Consider the following 19,358-nt stretch of genomic DNA (forward strand, 5'->3'; position numbering starts at 1 on the left):
ATACCAAGTCTGGGATCTTGAAGTCTCCCACCGACTTCCGTTGTGCAAAGCCCGGATCTCCGTCTGGGTCAAACTCCTCGGCATTCGCGGCAGTCGAGATGCTAAGAGATGATCCAATCATGGATTTGAGGGGGACCTGGGAACCATCTCCCCAGAACAGTGATCAAAGTATAGCTCCATCATCAACAGCACGAAATATGGCTTTGGCCAGAATCCCGGACTTGATATGCACCAAAATGTGTGCGGTGGGATGCACGCCTTGCGAACAAAGACCACTTGATTTTGTGTGACTGCGTTTCACCACACACGGGAAGCTTGGACCTTGTGTGTTGTGGTAGACCTTGTAACTTGTTAGACTCCGAGATACTAGTCCCGCAATCCGCATTGTCGCTTCTCCATCTAATCGTTGTACGCGGTCGTCCACTTTCCCGTTCCAGAGGATCAAAGTTTGCCTATTGAAACCTTAGGAAATCTCACTGGGCCAATTTGACACGTGCCGACTGTAGCGAAAATCAAATCCCACTCTGCATCCAGAATATGATGGTCTAACAGAAAGCGCGTGCTCGGCGCTCGGCGTCCGTGTAAAGTGGCGTAGTTGAATGACCCATTGCCATTGTGCCGCACAGCTCCCTCTTACGGCTAAAAGGCTCGATGGTTTCGAAGAGCCCAGGCATATGCCAAACCGCGTTTGGTTTGTGTAATCATATTCATTTTTTCAAAGGCTGAAATGGGGTCGTCGACGTTTTGTCATTCGATGCAGACGGGGCGACATGTGGCCTGTGATGGTATCCAAAATGTGAGCCATGAAAGATCGACGCGAGTATACACTGTACCTCTTGAATCGTGGATTCTTTTGACGGAGGGAACCCTCTGTATGGAGAAGTCAGTAGGGGAGCAGTGGTTCCAACCTCTAAATCGCGCACTGAACATCTGGTCCAACGAATAAGTAAGTTGGTTCCTGGATTCCCAGACAGAGAAAGCACAAAAGTGCGAGGTCTAAGATACCGAGGCCGCATGGAAACCTCGATTTCAATGAAGCGGAATCTGTTGCCCACACAATGCCGCGCCAGATGATGATATCATTGCCTGTATTGACGGGGCTGTCCATCGTACCTTGCCCTCTTTCGTGATTTCGACCGTAGCTGCGATTTTGGTTTCGGGAAGTTAAGTCTGCATGCCTCACAAGAAAGGCAAGGTCCAAACCTAGCCAACAGGTAGAAGATCCAGCTGACGATAGATATCTTCGATCTAGTGAGTGCACATAGTCGAACCAAGATCGCCGTCTAGTTCGTCATCAAGTGGTAGTTTGGTAGTTGAAGGCATTTCTTGCAACGGTGAAACAATCAAGGCCTAAGTAGAGAATAGAAGAGTGTGGGAGGCAATGTGTAATAAATTGACTCAAGTGCCCAGGAGGAAGGCAATGAAAGGGAAGAGCACATGTACTGAACAGGTGGGCAAGGTACCTCTCAGGCGGAAATGCTCTTCTCGAATACCTTCAAGCAACTTTGAAAGACACAACTGCAACACGCAACGTAGCCATATTCAAAAAACCATATTTTGCTAGCTCATTGGGTGTTAAAAAAAAGACAAAAGTCATACCAAGAAGGGCAACAAAAAAGTATACCGAAGTATGACGAACCCAACCGGGGAAATGGCGAAGATCGGCCTAGTGACTTGCGGTCTGAGGATCCGAACCCCTGATCAGCAGTTTTCGAGGGACTAGAGCGGATATGGCTCATGATCATCCAACTAGACCACTGGAGGTTTGCTGATATCCCATACAAAAGTTCACCTACATATACTGCATATGTCACGTGACACATCACACCTCATTGCTACGCATCTATATGGATGCCACTTCAAGCCATGTCATTTCCCATGGTAACAGAATGTAAGCCCTTAGGTCACTCTGTCAGCTCAACATGAATTTACGTCTTTCACTCTGTACATCACCCGAACTTTATCTGTGACATACATTGACTGTTCACCAGTGCTTCCTCCCCCACGGGTTATCCTTTAGCACCATCTTTCTTCAATGCCCCTTTAATGGCTTTTGGGAGCTTCCAGAGTCATTGAACCACGCAACCAACACCTGCGGGCTTCAAGGTTCATCGGTCTCACTCATGACTTATGTAGCCACACTGATTGTACCCTCCGAACTATTCTTTACATCCATGCCTTTAGATGAGTATGATGGGATTAAGCAATATGCTAGAGACCAATATCCCAGAGAACAGATACTTGTATATGTAAAAGGATCTGCAGCACAGGACATATCCTAAGTATGATATAGAAACAGGTTCATCGGGAGTGAGTCCCCGGTATGAACCTTGGAAGACATTGTGCATTTCACTGTCTCCAATCTAAGTCTTCATCCTTCTAGAATAGATTTTCCCAATGAGCTTAACTTGAGCAAGGTTAAATTCGAGTAGCCTTTTGGATGCCTTGCAGAATTATTGCCCAGATTCTGGTGGGATTCATCTGTGGATGTCTTGCTCTCTTTAAAACCTCATGTTATTTAGAAAATGGAAGATCATAATTCAAGATTGTTTTTCAAATTGACCCATAAGACTTGGGATTTAAAGAAGAAGGAGTCAAAGCTGATGCCCGTTATTCTGCTCCGATATCTTGTGTCTGTTGCGCGCGGCTCTCCCCATGGCCCTCGTTCCATCTCTCCATCCTCTTCTCTTTCCCTCTCTTTCTCTCTCTCTCTCTGCCACTTTCAATTTACTTTCTTCCCGGCCTTCTGTCATACACAACTTGTTGTCTAGTGATGGATACCGCCAATCCTGTGATGGATGCTGCCCAAAGCTCGGGAGATGTCCCCAAGAAAAAGAAGAGGAATAAGAGCTTTCGAAAGGAACTCCGCAAGCTCGGGCTTCCTGTGGTAAGCAAACACGTCCATATTAGAAAGGGACGCTATCATCTGAATCTGACGATACAAATACTAGCCACCCCTCCCTCCCCGAGGAAGAGATCCCGCTCTGCCGCCGAAGGCTAAGCGCAAGCGTTCGTATCGCCGCCCAAGCAGACACCGGGCCAACAAGGCAAAGCGTATGTTCCAAATCCAACTCTGTTACCACGAATCCCTGCTGACTGGTTGATAGGCTTGAAGGCAGCAGAGAAGGCCCAGACCGAGGGCTTTGCCGAATCTGTTCCTCAGCCATACGGAGCAGATGCCAAGAGCGACGGTGAAGGCTCCAAGCAGACTTCCACGGACAAGGATTCTGAAGAAGACTGTGTCGATGAGTGCGATGGCTGGGAGACCGACGAGAACGACGCTGAGGAGGAATACACTCATCAGGGTGAGTCTCTGACAGACGACGCTAAAGAGATCCAAGCCGTGGACCACCAGGTCCAGTTCCAACAGATCCAAGTCGATGAGCACCAGATCCAAGCCGAGGAGCACCAGATCCAAGAGCCCCAGGTCCAACAGTACGAGGAAGAAGATTCCGAAGAAGAGTACCTGCCTTATGGAAGATACGACGATCCATACCCGAGCTATGAGCTCCAGGAGTCCTACAACCATGACTACCAGCCTGGAGAAGAACGGCCCACCCGCATTCCTTGGCACACGAGCTTTCGTGATTGCTATGCCCAGCGGGATCAGGAACGACGCGCCCGGGAGGAAGCTACTCCTACTACGGACTGGAATCCTGCCGACCCATTGGGCCTGTTTGATGAACTTGAGGGGCCTCTCGATTGGTCTTCCCAAGGCCTCTTCGACTAGGATCAAGTTACTTAACAGAGGAACCGTGATATCGTCATCGGTCAAAGAATATGGCCTCTAATGAGCCCCTCAGATAGCGAATTTTACCAAGTTTGATCAAATCCCATCTCTTTATTAATATTGTTGTATAAGAAGAGCGGTAGCCGAAGAAATTACATCGGTGACGGGCTCTGCCATCACCACTGTGCATCCGCAAGCCCATTTTCTGAAGCAAAGAAATCCATGCTCAGTGAGCTGCAAGACCGTGAACTTCAACAAGCTTCCAGTAAGGCTTGACAATTGACCTGCGCGCTGCCTTTCCAATTTTGATCCACAGCAAACAGCCACTCCAGAAGACCATTCCCAGCACCGCTATCAGAATGAAGGTATTCTGCAGTCCCATGTTCGAGATCATGGGGTTAACGGCGTACGCAAAGGCAAAACCTGAAAGCCAGTTGTCAGTACACTGGCCCCTCTAGCGGATATACAGCACATGTCTAACTCACCGATGGTATTCCGAATCAAGATAACAGTCACAATCGATTCTCCCGCAAGCTCCTTCTGACTATCGATGATGTACGTGATGGCAAGACCAGAGCCCATTGGAAGGGTGATGCAGATGAATGCCATTCCGATGACAACACCTATCCATGGGATGTGGTGACTTGCGCCAACTCCGTACAAGATGCATCCGACTGGGTGGGCGATGAGGGCGATGATGAACATCCAGAGACGGTCTTCCGGTTCCTTGATACCGTTTCTCCCACGGGCCAACTTGAGTGCAAGGATATCACTCAGCCATCCGCTGAAGTAGCATCCAATGGAGACACCTATCACGCTGGCGAAATATGACAGACCAATCTGCTCCGCTGTGAAGTTGTATGGTGCACCTCCCAGCACCTCGGCCAACGATCCTCCGAGCACGTTGTACCATGCCAGGATACTTCCAACAAGAAGACCAGAGAAGATCGTCGTGGGGAAGCATGCGAGTCTGAAAGATAACAAAACTGACCGGAAAAAGTTCACAGGCTGCTCAGGGTGCCGGAAGCCCCAAACCTTCATCTTCTGGGTGTATGTCGTGACTTGGTGGGATTCGTCGATAACGACAGGAGCTACCTCCACACCATCTCGTTTCTTTTCATCGGACACCAATTCATCGCCCATTCCCAGGGAGCCCTCCACTGCTTCGACGTCTTTCGGGGCACAAACAATTGGATCATGGATGTTGACTTGTCGGAAAAACATTGTCTCTTCAAACCCGAAGAAAGTCGCGACCGTGAAGCAGAGGCATATGATGGCCAAAATGTACTGGATCCATCTCCATCCCAGTGACTCGGCGACAAAACCACCAGCGATGGGTGACAAGAAGGCCCCACACCACAACGTCCAGTTATATATACCCATGTGGAAGCCACGGTCATGAGCGAACTGAATGTCCGCGATGCATAGCTCGATCAGGGCTTCTTGGGGAGATACGAAGATACCAAGCAAGATGCGGTTGGCGTACCATTCACCAACCGACTTGATATAAGCTGACCAAATCTGCAAAAGGGACGATCCCAGCATGCCAACGAGTAGAACCGGCTGACGACCAATATCCTGCCCGAGATTCTGCGTTAACAATGTTCCCCAGCCCATGAAGAGGTACATGAGGCCGTTGCCTGTGCTGAGATCTGCCACTGAGATACCGGTATCCTCGGATATGAGGAGGTATGATGAGGAAAGGCCACTGATGAGTGCAGCGGCGAAGAAACACCAGGACATTTGGAAAGTGGTGTTCAGCATTTTGCGGCTGCGAGACCAATTCAGAGGATCATCCGGATGGGAGCTCGGCCGGGGGATCAATACAATGTCTCTGTGTGCTCCATCATGTGCAAGAGCTGATGAATGACCAAGCTCTACTTGCTGGACTGTTCCTGGAATTGGAAGGGGGTCGTTCATTTTGGGGACGGCGAGGATGTTCACTAGACTGGTCAGTATAAGGTGTTCGACGTGGCTATTGTTCGACTGATATCACTAACCTTGTCCAGTATCTAACCAGGGAAGGCTTTAGTCAACCCGAATATTTGGAAAGTAAGTCCAATTCCCACGTCCGAACACGGCTTCGAATGGTATATATAAGATATACTGCCAAGCCTTTTGATTCGAAGTTCGTTGACCCAAACAAAGGGGCATAAATCCGATACAGACAGAAAAGGGGAGAAAGGCTCCATGCGAACCTTCTCTTCTTATCTGGCTTTGGGCGTTTTCACACTCGCCGCCGACTCCTGGAAATGTCTCATCATGCGCGGCTTGGGACGATAACGAGAGATACCAAAGACCCGATGGCGGCTGTTGGAGTCAATTTCTGTCAATATCATGACTGTATCTTGCTATGTGGACACAAAAAACGCCAAGTGATACCCCGCAACACATGGCTGATCGTTTTCCACTGCTGTCGGGTTATCACCTGGAGAGCGCGTCTCTTTGGTCGATGGCAACGGACCTTCCTGCTCAGTTGGAGTCATTGCCGATACCTTCCATACGTCGAAGGATAAGACCCCAGCTGATAAGGAGCCAACCAGTCGGATTCTCCTTTCTATCGACATGACTCCAATTCTTACCCCAACGAGCTTCCCCGGCGCCCGCTGGCGAACCAATCAGAGATCATGTAGAGATTCGGGGTAGTTCCTGTTGGGGTAGTTGGGGTCGATATCAACACGAAATCTATGAAGCTTGAACCACTCGATATAGTTACAAATCTTCTTGGTTGCGGTGACTGGCTGGGGAAATTTCATGAAACGGTAGACAAAGTCAATTGAGAGGAGCTAATTTGAAGTATAGGCCATATCTGATCTGCTCTAAGCCAGGATGGAATGGATTGATATGAACCACAGAACAGAAGATTTCGAGTATTGTATATAAGCTTCAATATCATTGGATGACGTATTCATTGATCGGGAAAGTGCACCTTGTTAAAAGTGTTGACAGCGTCCCTGGTCGCCTTGACCAACTCCAAACAGCCCGGAACATCTGAATGACAGCAAATGGAGATTGGGTGATCCTTGACGGGCAATTCGCAGGTTGATCCGTCAATAGCAGAAGCAGTACATGTCTCCATCTGCTGGGTTACGCGCTGTCGGACTTCATCGAGATCCCATGCCCTGGAGAAAGTGTGAGCAACATGAGCACAAAGATTTAGTAATCAACGAGGGTGGGCCATCCTTACTTCTTTTTGCGCTCGATCAGCAGGGAGGCATCCGGTTTGTATTTCACATCCGCGTAGAATTCTGCAACAAATTCGAGTCCCATATCCTTGGCAGCCTGCTCCATGCAAGTACCCGGAAGCCCAAACACTTTGACACCCTTGGGGATGCCTTTGAAGACAGCTGTCGAAATATCATAGTCTCTGCAACACATTCCATATAAGCTTCCGTGGGGTTTGACGTGGTGAAGAGTGACACCCTCCCGGTCTAGAAAGCCTTTCAGAGCTCCGACTTGGTAGATTGTTATGGCTGTCAGTTCCTCTGTTGAGAGTTTCATCTCTCGTCGTCCAAATCCTTGCAGGTCGGGTAGACCGGGGTGCGCGCCAATTTTCACGCCGTGTTCTTTGCAACTGCGAACAGTGTCCATCATTATGAGAGGGTCCCTAACGAGGAACGGTTTGTTAGTGAAGACTCATGACGTCGGTGCAATAGTATGTGAATTTTTGGTGACCATTGTACGGTCGCAAATCGGGAATCCCTAAGATAAACCGGGGTGAACATACGAGGCGTGAAATCCGCAAGCGATGTTCGCATGGTCAATGTATGGCAGTAAATCTTCATCGGAAGTGATTGACCAGTTTCCATATCCCTCCCCCAAGTCGACGTTGATCAACGCCTTGTGTTTGATAGGGCCCATTGTAGGTGAATATCGCTTTGCAAAAAAGATAGATGTAGAATGACTTGCAAGGTGAGAATTGTTAAATCGATGTGGCGTTAATCGTTCAGAATGGATAAGGTGCGATTGAATACTTTGACAAACGAACTTGTGATAAACCTCGGAAGTCGCTGGTTGAAGTTTGAGCTTGGAAACGCCACCGGAATGGTGCAGTGTCTTATCGTTTGCTTGTCTTCAATGGTTGATAGGATCAAGCTGTGGAGCTCGGTTCGGATCCAAATTCTTTCCTGCAATATCCGAGCCCAGCTGCATCCGAGCCCAATTGCATCGGATCAAGGGCTCAAGCCGTACGCCCGAGACCCACTTAACGCCCACCCAAGATAGACGGGGCCCCCAAGGAATTAGACTCCGTGGGGTACTGAAATCTATACTTCCGTGAACATTTGTTCGTTAAACTAAAAGCTTGTATCTCGCTAAGTTGGCACGTGTAATGCTATATGTTGTAAAGGGGCCTACTGGAGATACTTCACAGATACGGAAATCTTCAATTTCAAGCTTTCAATCAGACTGAAAAAGACCAATCATGATGCAAGTGGTATCATATCTCGGTTAAATCTCAGAATCGAGGTATCGGTATTAATGACAAAGGAAGAAAGCCCAAGGATTTTCCTATGTCATGGATAGGTAATGGGTTAGTACTTCATGGTCGACCTATCTATACATCCTAAATTCACGATGTCCGAGGTTGTGAGATTCTTAATAGAAAGATCCGGAATTTGAAAAAGCGCCGCCTGTGGTTTCGCCCGAAAGTGATAAATCGCTACCGTCCAGAAGACCCAGTGTGGGATACCACGACATGTGGTTAAGATTCACCTGAGAGAATTGATCGTCCCACCACATGGACCAAGCATCAAGATGAGGATCACGTTTACCATCAACAGATCTCGATGGCCCGGGATCAAAGGGATCGATTGGCTCATTTTCAGGCCTAGCTTCTCGGGTTTGGCCGATAGAACAACCAATAGAGTATTGCGGTCGAAAGGTTTGGTCATTGGCACCGTGGGAAGTATCCATCTCAGCTGCAGACGGCGAAGAGTTGACGCCGTGCGCCTGAGATATAGGTGGACATGCCAGACGTGATTTGAGACGATTGGCGATACCTTCTATAAGGTCCCCCCAGCGGGAACTGAGGTGTGTGTCATCGACTGCAGAGTCACGAAGGCCATCCGCGACTCGGAAGACCATATCAAGGGATTGAGAGATATCAACCCCGCTCGTCCCGGCCGCGCAACACTGGAAATCGAGTGTTAGAAATTTATAGACAGGAGGCACTGAGGAAAATGGTACTCACCTTCAAAAAAATCAGTGTTCCTCCGAGAATTCTCGAGTATGAGCGCACTGGTATGTATTTCAGACTTCCGGCGGGGAGAAGGTCATCTAGTACGGTCTTTAAAATCATCCGGGCTGCCCGAACAGTAAACGACAGATACTTATTTTCTTCCGCTGAAGTATCTGCCGGGCAACTCTCTAGTCTGCCACTGACGCCATTGCGCGAATTTCGATTGATCACAGCCTGCAACGCGACGCTGAAAATGCATAGCTGGGCGTACTCGTACTCAATTGTCAAGATACATCTCGTTTGCTTCGCAACTAGGGCTGAGTTAGCGCTGAGAAATAGGCGCGGGATAAGTGCATACGTTTTGCATTGTCAAAATAGACAAGAGATTCACTCAATAGAGGCTCGAGACTGCGAAGGAGGTGGGTGTAGTGCCCGCTCCGAATAATGTCCTCTGTGTACTTGGAGGATGCAAACAAAAGCTCATTTGCCTTCTTCATGATAGTTGCCACGCGCATCCAACATTCAGTGGCGTCGTCAAGTTTGATGATAGTATTTTTGACAGGCGTGCAGTGTATCGGAATCTTTCGCCCTGGCGAGGGCAAGTTTGGTTAGGCGTGATACCTCGATCGGGTCGATTGACATTATAATGTAAGAAAAACTTACCTGGTCTGCCTGGTTGTTGTGTCGCATAAACCCATATCAGACACTGGATGCGATGAAACCTTTGTTGGTCGCTAGCTTCCTTTGAGGGATCGCTCTCAATCCTTTGTTCTTGAAAAGAATTATGTTCTTCGTTGAAAATACCGATCTCAGTTGCCAGCATCAGCACATTGGAGAGCATGGAGTAACATAATCGATCGGAGCGAGCAAGCCAATCGTGCCCAGACCCCGGTCCTTGGAATGCAGGGGCGGAAGCCACTTTACGCCGCCTCTTCGGTTCCGAAACCACAATCGACGAAGTATCCTCGTCGGGGGGAGGGAAATGTAGAGCTCGAGGATGCCAATCCAGTAGCAACAATAAAGCCTCACAAGTTCCCAGAGTGCGGAATCCATGCGACCACCCTTCGGTGTGTAGTTGTCGCTGGGTATGCCCAGGGCCCCCGGATGGGTCGCGCAGAGATGGAAACTCGCCTACAAACAGATCATCCGACCAAAACAATCGTGAGATCATTCGCTGCAGATATCTCCAAATACGGTCATGCACAATGTAAGAGCGGGCAACTGCAGCGGGACCTGTCCATTTTCGATACCGTGATCCAATCATCAATATTGTGATTGTCAATATTGGCTCTTCCTCGATCAGTGCCGCATGTTGTGAGTGATCTTGAAAGCACTCTGGAACCACGGGGGAGAAGGCTGACTGGAACTTGTAGAAATGATCTACCATGTCGAGAGCTTCTTCTGCAGTGAAAAGCCCGCCACGAACGAAGCGCACACTTGACCACGCCCTCAACGCATCCCGTGTGCCGATCTTGCTGGCTCTGGCGTCCGGGTTGGTTGTGTCAGCAGATTCGAATGGATCCGTACTGATTCCTGGATGGGTTGTAGAGGGAGCCGAAGCTTCATTTTGCCCGCGGCCCTCAGTGTGTTCACAAGCCTCAGAAAGGAGAGTCAAGGCGTCATGGTAAGTGCGAGGGTGGCCTTCAAGCAGCGCAGATGCAGCATGCCGATCTTCCGGCAACGTTTGACTCCCAGTTTGATTACCCAAATTGGGAGAATTTTGAGTCCCAATTGCCCTTCTTGACACATCCTCTGGACCTTGAGACCTACTGAAGTTCCTTTCAAGGGGCGATTCCGCCTTCCGTTTTGTGGAAGTATTTTTCCTTATTCTCGACGCGGCAAAAAAGCACTCCTTCCTCTCTCTGCAGCATCGGGCACACGGTGGCTGACTGGGATGATCTGCCGATCCCAACTCACAACGCACCTTCTTCTCCCGACAAGGCTCACATGCCTAATACGACGTCAGACTGACGAGATCTAAAACGCGGGGTTGCGTGGGGACGTGGGACATACCTGGTAGACTCGTCTGTGGCGCTGGGCGGCAGACATGGAGGAAGAGATAACACACAGCATCCGAGCCGGGGGTATCCAGACCCTTTATGTATCGCCGAGATAAGCGGGGATTTCCAGCCAGTCGGATGCGTCTCAATGGCTCGATGACCCCAACTTTCGGGCTTCACCCTTGGAGACCCCGCGATAAGCTTATCGCGGAGCCTCGGTCGAATGGCTTCGAGGCATACTAATATCCGATGCTTCCCAATTGACAAATCAATGCTGACACAATGGAGAAATTAAAGACTTTGCTAATTGCGAATCGAGGCGAAATTGCAGTTCGTATCATCATAACAGCGAAGTAGGAGATAACTCCACGCCTAACTCTGTGTTGCCCCCTTGCTGACTTTGAATCTCCAACAGACAACTCGATATTCGCACAATCGCTATCTATACCGCCGCCGACGCGACTTCACAACATGTTTTGGCCGCCGATGAAGCGGTTTTGCTACCAGGGGACGATTCCACTGCATACATAAACGGGTTCGTCAACCCCGGCTGTCACACGACTCTTATCCTGGTGCTGACATAGACATGGCCGACCAGAGCAGCGATTATAGAAATTGCTCGTTCTCGTGAAGTTGATGCCATTATTCCCGGTTATGGCTTCTTGTCCGAAAACGTGGAGTTTGCCGAAGCCATAGCCATTGCGGGGATGGTTTTTGTGGGTCCACGGGCTGAAGCCATTGAAACATTTGGCTTGAAGCATAGAGCCCGCGAAATAGCCACTGCAGCCGGTGTGCCAATTGTACCAGGGACACAGGGCTTGATTGTATCTGAGGAAGATGCAGTCAAAGCTGCTGATGAATTGGGCTATCCAGTAATTAGCCCCGCAAACCATGGTTCTTTGTCCAAATTTATTAATTTATGCGATAGGTCATGCTGAAAGCTACCGGTGGTGGAGGTGGCATGGGTTTGACAATATGCAAATCCGTGGAAGAAGTTCGACAATCCCTAATACAGGTTCGTTCGAGGGGCGAGACTTTATTCAAAAACGCAGGAGTCTTTATGGAGCGCTACTACCCGGAAAGCCACCACATTGAGGTACAAGTATTTGGAAATGGTCAGGGAGATGCAATCCACATCGGAGAGCGAGAATGCTCCATTCAACGCCGTCATCAGAAAGTGATAGAGGAGTGCCCAAGTCCGTTCGTCGAAAAACACCCTGGCCTCCGAGAAAGGCTCACCTCTGCAGCTGTTGCCCTGACCAAATCTATCCGCTACGGCTCAGCGGGAACGGTTGAATACCTTGTGGATGATCTATCGGGAGATTTCTTTTTCCTTGAGATGAACACCCGTTTGCAAGTGGAGCATGGCATCACTGAGCTCTGCTACGGTATTGATATCGTGAGACTGATGCTTGAACAAGCCGATCGTGAGTTGTGTGGACTCCATGGTCTGGAGAAAGATTACTTGCAGTCTCTGCAACCTTTCAAACCCTCGGGATGTGCCATTGAAGCTCGTGTGTACGCCGAGAATCCTGCTCGCAATTACTCGCCTTCCCCGGGACTCCTACAGCTCGTTGAATGGAACGAAGTGGAAGGCACGAGGATTGATACATGGGTGGCTACCGGAACACGAATCTCTACATATTATGGTACGTCGAATTAACGAAGAGTTTGAGCGAGAAGAGAAGCTGATGCAAAGAACACAGACCCGATGATCGCAAAGGTCATGGTGCATGCCTCCGATCGCACAACTACAATCCAAAAATTGGGCAATGTCCTCTCCAAATCGATTATTTGCGGTCCTCCAACGAATTTGGATTTCCTGCACGCTATTCTCGAATCTCGCACATTCCGTGCAGGACATACGTTGACCAACTTCCTGAATAATTTCAAATTTTCACCCTCTGCCATCGATGTCATTTCTCCGGGTGTCTACACCACTGTGCAGGACAACCCGGGCCGCCCCACCGCCGGGAGAGGAATTCCCCAGGCGGGACCAATGGTAAGAATCGCGTCCACCGTCACCCACCGATCTTTTGGCTTACACAGATATCTTAGGATCCGCTGGCATTTCAAGGTAATCCTTCGTGTTGTGTTATTCTACTACTTGAACATGAATTCTGACCTGGTGTGCTCGCAGTTGCAAACATTTTGGCCGGAAACCCTTCCAATACAGAAGGCCTGGAGATAACATTGAGAGGACCGGAGCTACGCTTCTTGGCTGCTGCATGCGTCTCAATCTGCGGTGCTCCAATGGGAGTGCAGATTGATGGTGTTGATGCTCCGATGTGGTCGCGAATCTACATAGAACCTGGTCAAACATTATCCATTGGAAAGCTGAGTGAATCTGGAGGATGTCGAGGTAATATATGCCCTGTGGTTCTCGAATTATTGCTTACGCCATTTTAGCATACCTCGCTGTCCGCGGAGGATTCCCAGCAATGTGAGCTCCAAATCATTTCACGCTGAGACGAGAGCTAACGTTTCTCAAGCGCACCGTACTTCGGTTCCAAATCTACTTCCCCGCTCCTCGGTATTGGTGGATATCAAGGCAGGGCACTTGCTCCTGGCGACATGCTCGCAATTGAGAAGATTGATGCTACCGAGCCTCGCCAAGTGCTGTCATTACCTGCTCACCTCCGTCCTGTGTACTCTTCTCATTGGGATATCTACGCCATGGTGGGTCCTTACGACGAAGGATATATCGTAGGCGAAGATATAGACATGATATATGACACAATGTGGTGTGTTTTGACTTCTCAATCTGACTATACACATATCCGCAATATTAACAATCACTTTCCTACAGGAAGGTGTCCCATAATGCTACCAGAGGTGGCATTCGTCTTGTCGGGCCGGCGCCAAGATTCGCCCGAGAAGATGGCGGCGAGGGTGGCCAACACCCAAGCAACGTGATCGAATATGGGTATCCTAATGGTACATTGAACTGGACCGGAGATAGGTCTGTAAAGTACTTGTTGAGATGCAGGCAGTGCCCCAAAGCTAACTGAATCTCACAGTCCATGTATCTTCCCCGTCGATGCACCTGACTTGGGAGGCTTCATCTCATCCACTACGATCGTAACTGGTCACCTATGGCGCATGGGGCAATTAAAGTCCGGAGACACAATCCAATACCACCGAGTCTCTTTAGATGATGCTCTGAACATTCGTGCGGAGATGGAGAGATTCTTGACCGACCTGTCAGCCTTTGCGATCGGCCAATGCAAGTCTGATACTATTGTGCCACTCTCAGATTCTACACTACCGCAATCGACCATCTCCGGGACATGGGGAAAAGCTTTCATATCATCAAGCAAGCTGGTTGGATCTGAGGATATCATCACGTTCAGACAGGTATGGGATTCTCGTTACGTATTTAATATTCGGTTTCTGATGGCCATACACAGGGTGGAGATGACTTCCTCCTGGTGGAGTTTGGTGATGGAAAATTTAATCTTAATCATCGCTGCCGGGTTTCTGCCTTGGAGCAGGCCTTCGAGAAATCGCGAGCCTCAGATGAAGCGTTGAACGGGAACATCTATAAGACGACTGGATGCTGCAACTGTAAGTCACTTCTTGTGCAATTCGCTTTTTTTCCAATGAACTAACAGCCTCGCTTAATAGCCCTTCTCATTCACTACAACGGATTGAAGCTACGTCGTGACTACCTGATTGACCTGCTGATATCGTTGCAAAACGAAACTGGCGACCTCCGCAGCTCAAAGGTTCCAAGTCGAAAGTTCTCTCTGCCAATTTGTTTCGAAAGTCCAGCTCAGCAGGAGGCGATCCAGCGCTATACCGAAACACAAAGACCATACGCCCCATACCTGCCCAGTAACATGGATTTCGTGGCGAAGATTAACGGAATCACTTTTGAAGAACTGCTGAATATTTTCCTATCGGTCGAGTTCATGGCCATTTGTGTTGGCTTCTTCTGTGGTGACACAATCTGCCTGCCTATTGATCCCCGGTATCGCATAACATGCCCCAAACAGAACCCGAGCCGAGTCTACACCCCAGAAGGAAGTGTCAGTTGGGGTGGATCATGCATGAAGTAAGCTTCCATCATCACCTCAAATATGTCGAGAGACCAGCCTAACACATTTATCACAGTATCTATCCCGTTGATTCCCCAGGAGGCTACCAGATGACCGGTCAAACAATCCCTTGCTTTGATCAACTTGGTGTAAAGCCAGGTTTCTCATCGAACAAGGCAGGCTTGTTCCGCGACTTCGACCAGATCACTTTCTACCGAGTAGAAAAAGAGGAGTTGGAACGCGACTTGGCTTTGTTCCGGTCCGGGTGTTACAATTTCAAGTACGAAGATGTTATGTTTGATATGACAGCTCACAATCATCTCCTCGAGGAAACCAAAGATGAAGTGGCGGCTTTCAAGTCTCGCCAGGCCACAGCACAGGTTGAAATGTTAGCATTGGAAAAAGAGTCTATGGATAGGTGGCTATCCGAGAAAGAGAAAAACGAGGTCCCTGCGGATCAAATTTCTCTTTTGAGAGAAGGTGAGTTCGCTTTTTTGCCCACCAATAGCACACTACACTCCTAACCACCGATATCCAGACCCCGATATCCTCACTGTATATGCCCCTCTCGATGCCAACGTGTGGAAGGTTACTGTTACAGATGGTGATGTTGTCTCTGCCACTCAAGCTGTTGCTATTCTCGAAGCAATGAAGATGGAAGTCTCCATCTCGTACCTTGGAGACAAAAAGGATGACGGCGACAAGCAATACAAGGTTGAGAAGGTACTCGTTCAACCTGGTGACATTGTCCGGGCAGGCGACGCAGTTGTATTTTTAAGAGATGTTTAACTTGAGTCTAGAGATAGATACTTTGAAGTGTATGCACATAACCTATGTCGTCATTTGTTCTAGCCCTGATGTCTCTCTGCCTAGTGCCGAGGTGAGTGTGGTGTGGTACCATTTGCATGGAACTCTTTGATATCCTCTATTCGCGGCTCTTTGACAAATCTCTAAGCATCGCATTTCGTCGAACAAATATAGATCGCTTTAACTGTTGGCAGATTGTCAGTATTATTACTCGACTGCTGGTCAACCCGAAGATAAGCGACCAGTTCTGAAAAGTCAAGGTCACAATCAAAGAGTCGTTTGAAATATGAAACACAAAGACAACCCCGTATTCGAGGATCATGGATGATCTCTTTGTCGCTTTGTGCGTTATACCGATCTTGATCGATTCTACATAAAGTTCCTTTGTCACTCTCTCGGGGTTTGTTTGGGGTTTAGACGTGGATCCACTCTCGGGTTGTTTCAGCCTCCTTTGAAATTCAAGGGAGGCTCAAAAATACATATTCGGTACCAATAAGTCGTCATTCAATAAAGAAAGGTTGCCGTAAAGGTTTCCCTCCATCAACGGTCGACGCTGATGATATTCACAATGTGCTCTCATTGATGTTTCTATTCATGATCATTACAAAGGTTGCCCTCCAGTCTGGCTGAGCCAATGAGCAGGAAGCTCCCGAGGTCATGATCTTGCCTTTTTCTTTTTGTGAACACGCTGGTCTTTCTTGTCAATTATTTAAAGGTCAGAAGAGCGGTCGTAGTTCTTTGCTCATATTCATTGATTTCCAAGGATAACATCCAAACCCTCGAGATCAGCATCAACAACAAAAAAGCAAACTTTTACTATACCACTTGTACACCAGAACATCGGGTTGCTAAACCTCAGAATGACAGTTTTACAAGTAGTTCCAGTCACTAGCCTCAAGTATGGCAGACGTCAGCATGCCGGCCAAGTATTGCAACAATGGCTTGAAGCAAGCACAAATGCCCCCAACTGCCACATTCAACACTCGAATATCGATATGAGCCAACTGAATGCATTCCAACGAGTTGATCTTGCATTGAACACAGAACCTATGGATCTAGTTCAGATTGACACGTACTTGGATAGTGTTGAGACAGGCGGGCCTAAAAATGGAGGCTGGCACAAGTACTGGCTGGAACATCTGGATCCGACTGTGGACGACCCCTTCGATCCGGAATTCGAATCCGATGACCCAGAGGCATGGAAGACAAACTGTTGGCAGGGGCAGACCGGCCCTGGTGTCATCGTCATTGAAGAAATCAAACGCAAGACAGGGCCCTTCTCTTCTCAAATCTCCCAGGTCCTCTATGAAGAACACTTCTCGATGGATACGCTCAAGTTTGTGTACATGGTGGATGTTAAGAATGAAGATACTCTACAGTTTGTGAAGACTCAGCTTTATACGAAATCAAACGGAGTTCTCGAGCAGCATGGTGATATCACCGAACGTTACGAATGGGATTATGGAACTCCGGAGTTCGATGGCCTACTCGGCACCACCCTTGGAAAGCACGTTGCTTATTTGCTCTTGGGCGCTTTCAATCGTGGAACTCGTCGCATTGGCCGAGTTAGAACTTGGTTCGCATTCCAGGAGCTCCAGATGGAGTTCATGATTGAGGATATCCAGGCCACAAACTACTTGCCCCCGCCTGTCGACTATACCAAGGCCGATCAAACGTGGTTCGGGGTGGTTGAGGAAGTTCTCCAGTGTCCTGAGCTCCCCAATCTGAATCAAAGTATGCCTACCATTCAGGAGAATGCAGAATTCTACACTCAGCCCGATCAATCTTTCATCCAATCTGATCAATTCCTGGTTCACCCTGATCCATTCTTGGCCCAGCCCAATCACTTTTTGACCCAGCCTGATCAGTATTCACCTCAGGATCAATTCGAAGGATTTTCACATTCACCAGATCGATTTTTGCCTCCCCCAAATCAATTTATGGCCCAACACAGCGGGGGGTGGATATTAGGCATGGAGCGGCGCCAATTGGGGGGGTCACGGCTCCTCTTCACCTAGGGCTGAGCCGTGGAACGAGGTTTCTTCTTTATTGTGCTTGTTACTTTTTTATTAGATGTTCAGTTTGAAATTTTCATTCATTTTGTTTTTAGCTTCTTACTGTTGGGCGAAATTTATTCCTAAAGAAAAATGCGGTAAATTTCTTGTTTTCCAAATCCAGTGAACATCACAGTCTTATACCACGCCCACGATATAATAATTCCGAACGTATTCAAGATTGGATTTGGCTGTGTGTTCACAGAAGAGAACTTCATTGACTGTTTATTTCGGCTCGTTACCAACTTCTTCCAAGCCAAACTTCGTAAAGGGTCCGCAATTCCCGATGTCGTTTCGTTCAATGGTTCCGAAGGTCTTTCAGCAAAGCAATTTCCAAGAAATTGCGACGTTGTGATGTAACCGCAACTTACAAATTTCTCGCTTAGTCTAGTGTGGTGTGTTTCTCTAGCGCAGAAAACTGCCAGCATTCATGGCTGTGCAAGTGGTCGATAGCGATGCTGGCCCCCGGTTAACAGCCCCATCCTCGGCGGGCGCCTTGGCACGCATCGGAGAAATTTCAGATTGTGTCTTCCGATTTTCACATATAGCAAAATTTCTATTGGCTTTGCTTGGTTCTTAAACTTATGGAAGTAACGGCAGGCATATAGGTATTTCAAAGCTCTTGGAGGCGTTGCGAACTCGCCATCGGAGGAGCCTCCAATTAAGTTTTGTAGGGCTAGCATCTGCCGAGAAGTCCCGGGTTAAACTTGAGTAAGATATCGAACAGTTTCTACTAATTACTCGAAGATCTTGTGCACCTTGAAAGATAGGCAACATCCATGAAGCTATAGTCGCTTCGCTTCCAGATAAACAATCTCTGATTTCTGCCAAGGTCCATGGATGGTGTCGCCAAGTTACAGGCTGTCTCAACGGAGCTAAAACCGAGCTTACAACGTTTCCCACTGTACATAGTCTCTTTCAGGTAGTACCACCGACGAGCTAGTCAGATCAGATGAGGTATCGTAATAGAACGGCCCCAACATAGAACGGGGCTCTTCGGGAAGGAAGCTCTGAGAGTGACAGTGGACCCACCAATGCAGGTCTCATTCATCAGATGTGACCCGAAGGGCCGAACACGAGACCCTATTAAGATACTCCAGATGCATTATATCCAAACTCCATCCTAACAGTTCGCAAGATTGGTCCAAATGAGATGGTGAAAAGATTTAATACCCTAGATGCAGCAAAAGAGCAACTCAAACTAATCCTGGATCTCTTCGACTACCCAAGACGCCCCCTTGGTACCTTCAACATCGGGGCACAGACCCCACACTTGCAAGGATTCATAGATAGCGCCCAAATCCGGTAGTCAGCCCTGCGAATACTAGTGCCTGGGCCTCCGAACCCTGGGCACGATGCACCACTTCCAACTGCGCAGGTAGCTATAATCTTACGGCCACCAAGGCTTTATAATTTTTGGGGGCCGTGTATGCCTTACCCGAGCTCCAGGCTCCTGTGAATGGTCACCTACCCACAATGTAGTTATTGATGGACCCATGCCAAGAGTAGGGGGCCGGAGGCTCAGTCGTCCCTACTGCCGATGCTATG

The 19,358-nt window shown here is 48.5% G+C and overlaps 6 protein-coding genes across 6 annotated transcripts; 3 read left to right on the top strand and 3 right to left on the bottom strand.

The window, feature by feature from the left end:
* Nucleotides 1–2,773: 2,773 nt before the first annotated feature.
* N7506_006899 (uncharacterized protein) lies at nucleotides 2,774–3,730 on the top strand (the record flags this gene model as incomplete). Its single annotated transcript, XM_056956192.1, has 3 exons — nucleotides 2,774–2,887; nucleotides 2,952–3,054; nucleotides 3,108–3,730. 3 exons carry the CDS (start codon nucleotides 2,774–2,776, stop codon nucleotides 3,728–3,730), a joined length of 840 nt encoding a protein of 279 aa, XP_056810526.1.
* A 226-nt stretch (nucleotides 3,731–3,956) lies between these two features.
* Nucleotides 3,957–5,650, bottom strand: N7506_006900 (uncharacterized protein; the record flags this gene model as incomplete). Its single annotated transcript, XM_056956193.1, has 2 exons — nucleotides 3,957–4,153; nucleotides 4,216–5,650. The coding sequence occupies 2 exons, from the start codon at nucleotides 5,648–5,650 to the stop codon at nucleotides 3,957–3,959; spliced, it is 1,632 nt and encodes a 543-aa protein (XP_056810527.1).
* Nucleotides 5,651–6,638: 988 nt separating this feature from the next.
* Nucleotides 6,639–7,606, bottom strand: N7506_006901 (uncharacterized protein; the record flags this gene model as incomplete). Its single annotated transcript, XM_056956194.1, has 3 exons — nucleotides 6,639–6,852; nucleotides 6,918–7,337; nucleotides 7,458–7,606. Coding segments are annotated over 3 exons (783 nt in total), but the record flags the coding sequence as incomplete, so codon positions are not given.
* Nucleotides 7,607–8,326: 720 nt separating this feature from the next.
* On the bottom strand, nucleotides 8,327–10,958 carry N7506_006902 (uncharacterized protein; the record flags this gene model as incomplete). The annotated part of the gene is made up of 6 exons (XM_056956195.1): nucleotides 8,327–8,863; nucleotides 8,922–9,220; nucleotides 9,268–9,498; nucleotides 9,573–10,707; nucleotides 10,834–10,860; nucleotides 10,923–10,958. 6 exons carry the CDS (start codon nucleotides 10,956–10,958, stop codon nucleotides 8,327–8,329), a joined length of 2,265 nt encoding a protein of 754 aa, XP_056810529.1.
* Nucleotides 10,959–11,191: 233 nt separating this feature from the next.
* Nucleotides 11,192–15,738, top strand: N7506_006903 (bifunctional urea carboxylase/allophanate hydrolase; the record flags this gene model as incomplete). Its single annotated transcript, XM_056956196.1, has 15 exons — nucleotides 11,192–11,262; nucleotides 11,325–11,444; nucleotides 11,508–11,781; nucleotides 11,838–12,558; nucleotides 12,616–12,911; nucleotides 12,968–12,986; nucleotides 13,050–13,271; nucleotides 13,319–13,352; nucleotides 13,402–13,653; nucleotides 13,719–13,871; nucleotides 13,930–14,266; nucleotides 14,320–14,476; nucleotides 14,537–14,966; nucleotides 15,026–15,429; nucleotides 15,488–15,738. 15 exons carry the CDS (start codon nucleotides 11,192–11,194, stop codon nucleotides 15,736–15,738), a joined length of 3,741 nt encoding a protein of 1,246 aa, XP_056810530.1.
* Nucleotides 15,739–16,616: 878 nt separating this feature from the next.
* N7506_006904 (uncharacterized protein) lies at nucleotides 16,617–17,774 on the top strand (the record flags this gene model as incomplete). The annotated part of the gene is made up of 1 exon (XM_056956197.1): nucleotides 16,617–17,774. One exon carries the CDS (start codon nucleotides 16,617–16,619, stop codon nucleotides 17,772–17,774), a length of 1,158 nt encoding a protein of 385 aa, XP_056810531.1.
* Nucleotides 17,775–19,358: the final 1,584 nt, after the last annotated feature.

Source organism: Penicillium brevicompactum (assembly GCF_028827555.1).
Source record: "Penicillium brevicompactum strain IBT 35665 chromosome Unknown utg000005l_segment0_segment0, whole genome shotgun sequence".
In the NCBI taxonomy this organism is placed as follows: Eukaryota; Fungi; Ascomycota; class Eurotiomycetes; order Eurotiales; family Aspergillaceae; genus Penicillium; species Penicillium brevicompactum.